Raw genomic sequence first — 12,348 nt, 5'->3', positions numbered from 1 at the left:
GGCTACACCAGTCAGCATTGTGTTTTGATCCTGCTTATAAAACATGCAAATGTGTCAACAAAGAAAAAAAATATGGCATAAGGACAATTCACATAGTAAGCAAAAATGAAAGACAAGAATAAAAAAAATAACCATTGCACAATAACAAAATGGCGGGATGAATTCATGTGTTTGGCAAAGGATACTTTTGTTCACGAAACGCTAGTCGTCTGGAATTCAAAATCTATATTCTGGTATCTAAGATGATTTGTTTGGGGAAAATTATCAAGTACAAATGTAGTACAAACTGTCAATATAGCCTGTTTGAACATTTGTAAACTTTCAATGCCTTTATTGAAGTTGTTAATCGACTGGCGTCATAATCACATCGTTATCATTATACAATATGTAACCAAACTGGATACATCTTCACATATCGATGATAATAAACAATTGGTATATAGTATATAATAAATTAATCATTCAAATAATATTTTTTTCAGATATTTATACAATAACCAAATATCTACAATACAACTAGGAGCATTTCAAAACTTACAAGACTTATACTACCTGTATGTATACATTGTTTTGATAATTTATCAATACAAAAATGAAAACTTTTATCTAACCTCAATCAATGACGAACCATGTTTACTATTAGTAATGAATACGATATATTGAATTATTCCGTCCACAAATGTGACAGCTGTTTTCCCATTCGATTAGACTGTCCATAATGTATTAATCAGCGAGAATGTCATTACAATTCAAAATGAAAGACCAAACTGACACATGTTCATGAACTTCAGACATTATAGCCCATAGGCTGTACAAGAGATCGACAAAACCCTTGCAAACCGAAAAAAGACAGACTAAAACATAAAGCTTCGAACCGGTGGTTTAAAACACATCATCGATACCAAGATTAGAAAAAAAGATGTGTGAGAAAAAAAACTATAAACAAAAACATGTTGATTAACTTCATCATGCAGAGCTCTCATTCCTTGTTTAATGATATTGTTAGATAGTGTCAAACTTTAACACTAGGCATTTTAATATTTGTGTACGCCCCAGGACCAAATAGATGACAAGCCACAACCAAAAGAGAAAAACAATTTCTTTAGTGTAAAATGTATGAAACGTTACCATTATTTCGTTTCAGGTATTTGTACAGTAATCAAATAACTTCATTACAACAAGAACTATTTCAAAACCTTCCAGCGCTATACCGTCTGTATGTATAAATTTTTACAGTATTTTATCAAGATGAAAATTAAAACTGAATCTGAACTAAAGCATTGGCAGACTTTGTTTTCTATTCTCAATGATTACTATTCACAGAGATGAGTGATGAGTCTTTTGCAGATGAAATAAAAAAAAATATATAACGAGTTTATATTAAACAACTTATTGAAAACACTTTGTTTTTAAATACTGTCCAACTATCATATAGTTCATTAGAAAATAATCTGTCAATGAGATTTGTTTGAACATCTATCAACTGTTGTTGTCTATATTGAAAATTGTTAACTGACTGGCGTTATTGACAGATTAATATAACAACATACAAATTTATAGATATATATGAGCTACCTTGGATAAAATCGACCTTATTGAAATGCATATAAATATCTTTGATAACTAGTTATGGGTTCAACAAATTTCTGTTCAAAGTCTGTAACTGTTTTTTATCGTTCTTCCCTACGCCTATACCACCCTGTATGTCGCTCCGTAATTCTCGTATCAAAGCTTTTAAACGATATCAGGCATTATAATTGACGTCACAATGTGAGAGGAGAAGTTATCAGCGACGTCACAATGCCAGAGGAGACGTTATCAAGCTGGATTTTGTCAAGCGTAAAACTTTCCTAGAAAGAGGGAAAAGACCAGCAATAGAACGATAAACAGATAATCGGTTTTTCTTCGTAAAGATATCGTGAAATATCAGCCGCTCGACACAATGTGAAACTTTTTAGCTCGTTCGCTGCGCTCATTCGCCAAAAAAGTTCACATTGTGGCTCGCGGCTGATATTTTACGATATCAATGTGTAGAAAACATGATAATCTATACGTATTGAGTTGATATAGGAAACAAAACTCACGTCCACTTGTATGTTTGTCCATCTGATGAGTTAAGCCCTTTTCAACTGATTTTTATAGTTCGTTATTATGTTGTACTGTTATACCACTGTCCCAGGTTAGGGGGAGGGTTGAAATCCCGCTAACATGTTTAACCCCGCCACATTATTTATGTATGTGCCTGTCCCAAGTCAGGAGCCTGTAATTCAGTGGTTGTCGTTTGTTTATGTGTTACATATTTGATTTTCGTTCATTTTTTTATTTTTTTACATAAATAAGGCCGCTAGTTTTCTCGTTTGAATTGTTTTACATTGTCTTATCGGGGCCTTTTATAGATGACTATGCGGTATGGGCTTTGTTCATTATTGAAGGCCGTACGGTGACCTATAGTTGTTAATGTCTGTGTCATTTTGGTCTTTTGTGGATAGTTGTCTCATTGGCAATCATACCACATCTTCTTTTTTATAATATCACCACAATTCTTCTTTTATTTTGTATTTGAATGTTCCAGAAACGATCATAGTCGTATGTATGCACTTGCAGTTGATCAATTTATATCATACACCACACATATATTAAACAGTACCAGGGCTTTTTTTATAGATATCTGTACAGCAATCAAATAACTAGTTTACAACAAGGAACATTTCAAGACCTTCCAAAACTGGACCGACTGTATGTTTACATTGTTTTTATATTTTATCATGACGTAAAAAAAATTATTACTAAACTTATTCATTGGTTGATAAGGTTTACAATCAATGTTAATGATATATGGAGATATTAAACAGACAAGTGTCAAAATGACAAAGAACATGAGATATGGAAGTTATTATCATTCATTATTCAAAATGTGCCTCGCGATTTTCATTCATGACATAGAAAATAAACACATCACATACACCAGGATTAAAATTGTGTACGCCAAACGCGTGTTTTGTCTTAAAAAAAAACATCAGTAAAACTCGAAACAGAAATGTGAAAAGGCAATATGAAGTAAGAAGGTGAAGAACTCTGAGGATTCAAATTTTCGAAAAGGATGCCTAATAAAGCTGAGGTAATATTTTTCTTCAGCAGAAAAGCCTTTTGAAAAATTAACAGTTATGTAAACAGTCAATTTATAATAATGACAAAATTAATAATAGTTATTGTGAACATAGAAGTGCTGACTACTAGACTAATGACCACATCAGGGAGAAAACATCAATCAGTAACGTCCGGCGTAAATACAGAATTTCAATCCTGGTGTCTATGATGAGTTTATTTATTATTATGAGCATTGCAACTGTAGTGACTGTAGTGCATGTCAACACAGAAGTGCTGACTACTAGACTGATGACACATCCAGGAAAGAGACCTCAATCAGTAGTGCAATCAACCAAGTGGTGGTAAATAATCTCATCATTGATACCAGGATAACAAAAACTTTAGTCTGAGCAAATTAAACCATACAAAAACATGTTTTCATCTATCTCATGAATAACTCCCATTACTTTTACTGCCGCACACAATTTTAATCTATGATGATTTTATATTAAAAAACTAATTAAACATACTTTGCTTTGATTGATCATTTAAATAATTAGAAAACAAACTGTCAATTTAGTTTTTAAAATCACTGTTTATTCATGCTGTGACAGTTGCATCAAATTTCATTATAATGACAATGCATGAACAAAACAAACATACATAATAGGTAAAAATGTCAAAAATCGAGGTACAGCAGTCTTATTTAGCCATGACGTTGTCAGTTTATTTTTATCTCATACGTTTGAATATCCATTTGGTATATTTCGGCTCTTTTTGTTTTTTACATTTTTAAGTCTTAAATTAATAAGTTGAATTTACATTATAAAATGGTTGTTTGGTACGTTAAAAAATGTGTGGTTCACAATTTAGGACAAACACTTTAACGTAAGTTGAATAAAGCTTGTTTCTTGAATACACAACCCTCATCTTACAAATAAGTCCATAAATTAAAACGAAAACCCCATACAAATCTTGCATTTTAAGAAAGCTAGTTCAACGCGATTCATAGGTGTGTAAGAAGAAGGCGAAAGGTGAAAAGGGAAGGGGATTGTAGTTACAACATAAGGAACATATCCGATATCATTTGCGAAACGGTTATTCCAAAACCTTACGGTCATTTGTAAATTAGATTTCAAATATCGTAATAAATTTTTATCTCTTTTTTTATTAATAACATTTTACAACTGAAATACAGATTACATAAATGGTATATAATTTTTACAAGATTTTATCACAAATATATCGGATGTGCAGAAACACACTCTAGGTGTAATGTCACCAATCATAGTACGTCATATCCGGTTGAATCCGAAAATATGTCCAAAAGCAGTTGTAGGTAATTAATCATACATTTCATTGCATTAAAATAATTCTGGGTCATAAACATAAACCTTGGGTATTTCAAAGTACCATTTTGTTTTTATTTCATGTTTCTATAGAATATTTTGGAAACTTGAGGTTACATGGTTACTTAAGGTTGTACACAGGTTTAGAAAGGGGGACATTTTGATTGGTTAACTTTCAGTGATGTTTATCTTTTTTCTATGCACTTAAATGTAATGTGATTTTTTTTCTATAGTACTGGACTAGATAAAACTTTACTCATGCCAAGTATTTCTTTATTTGAAACAAAGATAACTTCTGCACAATTTTTTGAAAGTGCAAATTCAAAAAAAGATTAATTTGGGAAAATCAATGGTGGTATTACACCTCTTAATTCAAATCTATGTTTTATATGCATATATTATCAATAATGAAAACAACATTAAAATTTGTCATATTTTTATCTATTTGAATATCAATCACATTTCGTTGATACTGTGATCCCTGATTTACAGTTACAAATGTACAAATGTGTTAATATCTTAAATCTTATAACAATAGAAGGGAACTTTTAAATACATTATTGATCAGCAAGATAAGATGAACAATAAAGACAAATGGCAGAAACTGTCTGACGATTCCTGATCTCCCTTTCAATACGATTTCTACTAAAAATAATTATATGATATAAATTATAATAGATATGTCGGCAATACGTGAATTAAGGCGAAAATTGTTGCATGTTATAATAAAGTAATCGATCTATGGGATGCAGCCCCCAGAATGATGTAAATAAGGCGCGAACACAACGTGAGAACGTCACTTATTTCTTATATTGTAACGTAAAGCTTTTGTGACGTGTAATTGGGCATTTTATAGATCGATTACATTAATATAACATGCAACGTTTTCTTCCATAATTCACGTATTCCCGACAAGAAAGATAGAATCTTAAATATTCAAAAATGATGAGCAAGATTTGGCCTACTAAGAATTCAAATTTTCCTGATGTAATTAGTAGACTGTTTCTTTTTTAGGAGTTTGTTTTATCCCCATTTGTGTTTGGAGAAAAACCCAAATAATATCATAAAAATAGAGTAAAATTAAACAGACAGAAATTAAAGATACAAAAAACAGAGATTTTTGTAATTAATTCAAGTTTACTCTTCAATGCTAGAGAGTGTCCTTTGTTGAATTGTTGAATATGCAAATAAACCAATGTTAGGGAAACAGGGTCTTGAGAGTCTCTAGATGTTGTTGTCCTATGAGGATATACTGAATGTAGTTGAATGCATTAACTCTAATCAAAATTGTATTTCTATATTCCGTGGCCACTTACACAAATATGTAGCTGGCCTTTCAATAATAAAACACCATAAATATTCCGGTTTCAAGGTTTCTTTTTAATGAATCGACTATTTAAGTCTATGGTATTTATATTATATAAACTATTGATGCCTAAATTAATCTAATGAATTGACCGGCTTAAGAATTTGTTTTCGCTTAATCGATTTTGGCTACTGAACAGCGATATACTACTGTTGCCTTTATTAATCAATGGCAAATAATGTTTACTGTTTTCTTTGGACAAGTACACACCCGTGATATCGCGGGTCCGTGACTGAATTTAAGTATATTACTATGCCTAAGCCTTATTTTAGTAATTGGTATTGTCATCTGATAAAGTCATGTCGATTATAAGATACACAGTTTTCTCTGCTTTCAAATCTTTCTGTTTGAACCCGTCGACCTGGAACTTATCAATTATTGGAAATATTAATTATTTGGAAAACAAAAGGTCCAGGCTATCCAGGAATGGGGCATTTTTTAATCAACAGCATTGTCCTATATTAGTTATCTTAGAAAGTCTTGCTGATTGCTGAATGAAGCTACAATAGGAAAAAATTTGACAATGATTGAATTTAGTAGTGTCAGCCCTTTGATTATGACCCGTGTATATAGCAAAATCCTAAATACACCGTTTGGTGGTGCGCCTGTCAAATGCGGAACGTACAGATAAGGTAATAGCTAACAGGTGAATATACTATTGGTATCGGTATCGGATTAGACCCGGAACTTGTTAATTATTGGCAATATTAATTATGTGGAAGGGTCTGGAGTGGTGTAATTTTTAATCAACACCATTGTCCTATATTAGTTATATATAGAGTTGATTTCTTTGATTTGCCGTTTTTACCCGATGACGGCTGACAAATTGGACCTCGTAATTTTAGTATTATAGATATGTTGAGGGACAGAGTTCTTAATGAAAGGAAATCCTTAGACGTTTTTTGGCACAAAAGTTACTTGTTTCGACTTAAATATTACATTTGAGGAGTATTTGAAAATAGCACGTTTGAATAATTGCGGCTTGACCAGTAAGTTTTATGTCCTATCTGTTAACAGGTTTCCAATGTAATATAAACTGTTTGACAATTGACATCAACATATGACGATAAAGTGCTAATGGTTCTCGAAATGTTAAATGTACAATTGAAATAAAGTATAGCTTTAAATTTGAACAGATTTTCATGTAGCATTAAGCCACAGAAACACCCGAATAATGAAAAAAGTATATATTTGTAAACCAAAAGTACTTCGATGAAATATCTTTGGTACGCATGCAATTTGACAGCTTGTTAAACCCTCTTCGATCTTAATTATATAAGTTGCCGTCCATGAACATTATCCAACATGTCAAACGTTGGTATTTATCTCTAACGGAAGAAAAAGTAATTTTTGCAATTGTCTCTTGACCATGTTGGCAATATAATCACTGAAATAAGTTTTTCAGATTAATTGTGTATTCTTGTGTATATTATTGCAATGAAATTGTCCTAAACAAAACCTTTTCAAAGTAAATCTAAATGAATTTGTGGTGATAGATATATATAGGAAAATTTACCTTTATAATTTTTTATTTTTTTTCCTGTAGATACCTGTCAAATAATGATTTAACCGTGCTTGAAGAAAATATATTCCAAGACCTGACGGCGCTTGAAGACTTGTAAGTGAATGTATATTATATCTTATTTCTCCGTTTATTAATATATGATTTCCAATTACAACAAATGTGCATGAAAAACGTTTTTTTTTAAGTCTTTTCATTGTGGATTTTGAAAAGCGTTCTGTATTTTTTCTAGTAAGCATGCATTTTTTATTAATATATTGTTCATCATACATGCACAGTTCGTCTGACGATGTAAATCATTAATAGATTAGTTTATTGTTAGTGCTCAAGGTGGCTTGAGTGTCTTCCTCCATCTTGAATTTGAAGTAGCAGATCATATTAACGGCTGTATTTTCTAAAAAAAATAAAACACTATATTTTTGTAAGATCCATATTTTACAATTTTGCCACATAAGGGAAGATAACTCAGATACAGTCATTTTATAATAGAAAGAGTTGTGAATTTACCTATTTTGATATGTTGCAAGAAAACAAGTCTGGTTGCCCTTGGTAAAAAAAAGCGCTTTCTCAAACCACACCTCTTTTGGGGAGAATTGTTGACATACTGGTTCCCAGATATGACCTCTATGTTCATCTCACGGAGACATAACTTGGGACTGTCACCAGTATACAAACATACTTCTGCGGTTAAAAATGAATTTTAAAGTAGGCAAAAAGTAAAGTTAGGTGTAGTACAAAATTTTAGAATACATTTAAAACTTTTACAAGTTCGGCTCATGCAGTTTAAAAACTTGTTAAATTAACGTATAGATACACGTGGTATTTGTCGTCAGATAAGAACGTTCATATCATATGATATGTGTCACCAATTTAGTACATACATATGCACATGATACTTGACAAAAGAGATGATTTCAACTTTCCAATTGTGAACTTTCGATTTGAAGTAGCAACATTTTGAGCAGCACCTGCATACGGGGTATATATCTCCCAATTGATACGATATTCCCGTGCTTGCATTTCCTATCATGATTTTCTTGATAGAGGGTTACTGCTCACAAGGAAGCTATTCAACCAAGAGTTCCAAATGGCGAAGTTGAAATCATCCCTTCGTAAATTTTACGGACGCCATCACGAATTGGTTGACCGTTATGGAATAACCGTTTCACACATGATATCGGATATGTTCCTTACGTCGAAACTACAATCCCCTTCCCTTTCATGAATGTGACCTACCGAATTAGACTATTTACCGGATTTGTAATCACATAAGCAACACGACTGGTGCCACATGTGAAGCAGGATCTGCTTACCCTTCCGGAGAACCTGAGATCACCCCTAGTTTTTGGTGGGGTTCGTGTTGTTTATTCTTTAGTTTTCTATGTTGTGTCATGTGTACTATTGTTTTTCTGTTTGTCTTTTTCATTTTTAGCCATGGCGTTGTCAGTTTGTTTTAGATTTATGAGTTTGACTGTCCCTTTGGTATCTTTCGTCCTTCTTTTGTCGCCAATTACGTACATACATATACACATGATATTTGTCACCAGTTAAGTATATACAGATACGCATGAAATATGTCACCGTTTGAGTAAACTGCATGTCGGCTACTATTGTCTTTCATCCATTGTTGGTTTTGTGGGTTTTCAAAATGCAAGTAATTTATCTCTTTTTACTTATTTCAGTGCATGAATAAACATCAGTTCAGCATTAACTATATTTACACATATTAACTACTACTTTTGTTATATTTTACACCACTGGGTCGATGGCACTGATGGTGGATGTTTCATTCCGAGGTTATCAAAAGCCAAGTAGTCAACACTTCGGTGTTGACATGGATATCAATTGTATGGTCATTTTTATAAATTTCCTGTTTATAAAATTATGAATTATACTAAGGATTTTATAATCTCAGACATAGATTATTTTAGCTGTATTTGGTATAACTTTTTGGAATTTTGGGTCCTCTATGCTCTTCAACTTTGTACTTGTTTGGTTTTATAACTATTTTGATGTGAGCGTCACTGATGAGTTTTATGTAGACGAAACGCGCCTCTGGCGTATTAAGTTATAAGTCTGGTACCTTTGAAACTATAAGTTCCATTGTCAAATTATGTAAACTAGATGTAAACCGCATGAACTCGATAGTTTAAGAAGAATTAAATACAAATGGATAACACATACCATTTTCCTTACATAATTTCATTCGTTTATATTTTGTTCAATATTTTAAATTACAATTGTTAAATGTTGTTAAGGTACTCGTGCATTATATTAATTGGGTTGAGAGCTCGGAGCAGTCTCCCATAAATAATATAAATAAATGCAACAGTAGTATACTGCTGTTTGAAAGTAATAAATCGAGGGAGACAAAAACAAATCCGGGTTACAAACGCAACCCGGAGAAAAACATCAACTATAAGAAGAAAACAACGACACAACAGAAACACTGAAGTGAACAAAAAACAAACGACAATTAAAAAAAATTGTATACTTTTGAAAAATTTGAAGTAGAACAGTACGTAAAACCGAAGTATTTCCTTTCTTTCTGTTGTTCCTCGAACTTCATGTACATGCCACCATTTGCAATAATGGGTTTATTCAATGATTAATTGATAATCTTATTCACAAATTAAGACGCAGGGATTATGTACATGCTCCATGAACGCTGTAAAACGAATGATTTCAAAGTTTAAATGTATTGTTTCTCTTTTTAAGGGATTTAAGTGACAATCCACTGACATGTTGTGAATTGTTAGGCCTAAAGTTATTTCTACAAAACAAGACAAAACTCGGTGATGCAGGCGCAATGTGTCATGGAATAAGCACAATGCTGGTTGACTTTAATTTCAAAGATTGTACAGGTACAAATATACTATAATTTGAAGAAAAAAACAAATAACAGTGTTTTATCTAAAATAAATATTTGCTAACCTCAGCATGTTAATATTTCAGAACATACAAGGAAAATATGTGAGGGAAGTAAAATCTTTCATATGAGAAAGTTTAACAAATTTTATCAATGTTTGAGTTGAAATTAAAATGATCAAAACAGATTCTAGAGGACATTTTATGGTTATTGTGAAGTCATTTATAACGACAAATACCTTCACATAGGATTTGGTTAGCGTTGGCGTATTTTATTATTATTATTATAACTATTATTACTATTATTATTATTATTATTATTATTATTATTATTATTATTATTATTATTATTATTATTATTATTATTATTATTATTATTATTATTATTATTATTATTATTATTGTATCAATATGATACAATGTTTCAAAAAACACCTTACGTAAGGGAAGTAATTCTACCTATAACAACAACAACTCATAGGAAAATTCAAAACGGAAAGTCCGTACTCAAATGGCAAAATCAAAATCTCAAACAATTAAACGAAAGAAAAACAACTGTAATATTCTTGACTTGCTACAGGCATTTTCTTATGTATAAAATGGTGGACCAAACATTATTTACAGCTAGCTAAACATCTCACCTGTATGACAAAGGGTGGGCAAACAGAAAATAAGACATACATGTTATGACGTAGAAGAAATAACATGTTAGATAAGATACTAATTGAAACTGTCCGTATTAACTAGTGAGAAATTCATACTCATCAAACCATGTTAGAATGTTATTTATCATGTGTATCAATTTTGTATACTTAAGGTTATCGATGGTTTTAAAACGAGAAGGTGTACCTCAGCGACAATCTTATCCAAGGGCGACAGCCCTGAAATGAGAAATGGCCGAGAAACATCCTCGCAATTGAAAGACCACTAATAATCTGTTTATCACTATTTTGCATATGACGTCATTGATAGTTACATTGACAATGTCACGTGCGCCCTTGGTTTCTGAAGATAATTTCCACCTCAAGCGTGTGGCATCATATTGAATATTATCACAAAAATAAAGGAAAATGCAATAAATTGCAATAAGGAGCACAGTAGATGCATGCTCGATATTTTATTATTCATTGTAGAGAACGAAAAAAAAAGTAAAATCCTTCAAATACTGAACTCCGAGAAAAATTCAAACGGAAAGTCCCAAATCAATTGGCAAAATCAAATGATAAAACACATCAAACGAATGGACAACAACTGTCATATTCCTGACTTAGTACAGGCATTTTCAAATGTAGAAAATGGTAGATTGAACCTGGTTTTATAGCGTTAAACCTCTCACTTGTATGACAGTCGCATCAAATTCCATTATATTAATAACGATACGTGAACAAAACAAACATAATAGGTAAAATTGTCAAATAGGGGTACAACAGTCATCTCCGTGTCACAATCTCAATAAGAACAAAAACAAATAAATATTAAACAAAGAAGCACAAAAAAGCATCTATTAAATTTAACAACCACATTCATTCCTTACGTATATATGTATTTTAAATCAACCAATAAAGGATTGAAATATTTGACGTCCTGTGACTGAATAGCAATGTTCACATCAAATCTAGTGCAGAGTCGAGTGTTTGACGTCAGATGTAAACGTCACACAGGAAGAGATATAAAACAATTTTGTCGTATAAAGTATTTTCAAAATTATAATAGAACAATAACATAATGGCATTATAATAGAACAATAACATAATGGCATTATAATAGAACAATAACATAATGGCATTATAATAGAACAATAACATAATGGCATTATAATAGAACAATAACGTAATGTCATTATTATAGAACAATAACATAATGGCATTATAATAGAACAATAACATAATGGCATTATAATAGAACAATAACATAATGGCATTATAATAGAACAATAACGTAATGGCATTATTATAGAACAATACCATAATGGCATTATAATAGAACAATACCATAATGGCATTATAATAGAACAATAACATAATGGCATTATAATAGAACAATAACATAATGGCATTATAATAGAACAATAACATAATGGCATTATAATAGAACAATAACGTAATGTCATTATTATAGAACAATAACATAATGGCATTATAATAGAACAATAACAT

General features: G+C 31.4%; 1 protein-coding gene across 1 annotated transcript in view; it reads left to right on the top strand.

The window, feature by feature from the left end:
- LOC139525180 (leucine-rich repeat-containing protein 15-like) overlaps nucleotides 1-7,424 on the top strand; it is a 37,483-nt gene extending 30,059 nt beyond the window's left edge. Inside the window, exons 9-12 of the mRNA XM_071320370.1 lie at nucleotides 483-554; nucleotides 1,145-1,216; nucleotides 2,665-2,736; nucleotides 7,349-7,424. Coding sequence (XP_071176471.1) covers nucleotides 483-554; nucleotides 1,145-1,216; nucleotides 2,665-2,736; nucleotides 7,349-7,424 — 292 coding nt within the window. The remainder of the gene's footprint in view (nucleotides 1-482; nucleotides 555-1,144; nucleotides 1,217-2,664; nucleotides 2,737-7,348) is intronic.
- Nucleotides 7,425-12,348: the final 4,924 nt, after the last annotated feature.

Source organism: Mytilus edulis, chromosome 5 (genome assembly GCF_963676685.1).
Source record: "Mytilus edulis chromosome 5, xbMytEdul2.2, whole genome shotgun sequence".
NCBI classification, from domain to species: domain Eukaryota; kingdom Metazoa; phylum Mollusca; class Bivalvia; order Mytilida; family Mytilidae; genus Mytilus; species Mytilus edulis.
This window is presented reverse-complemented; position numbering and strand designations above follow the sequence as displayed.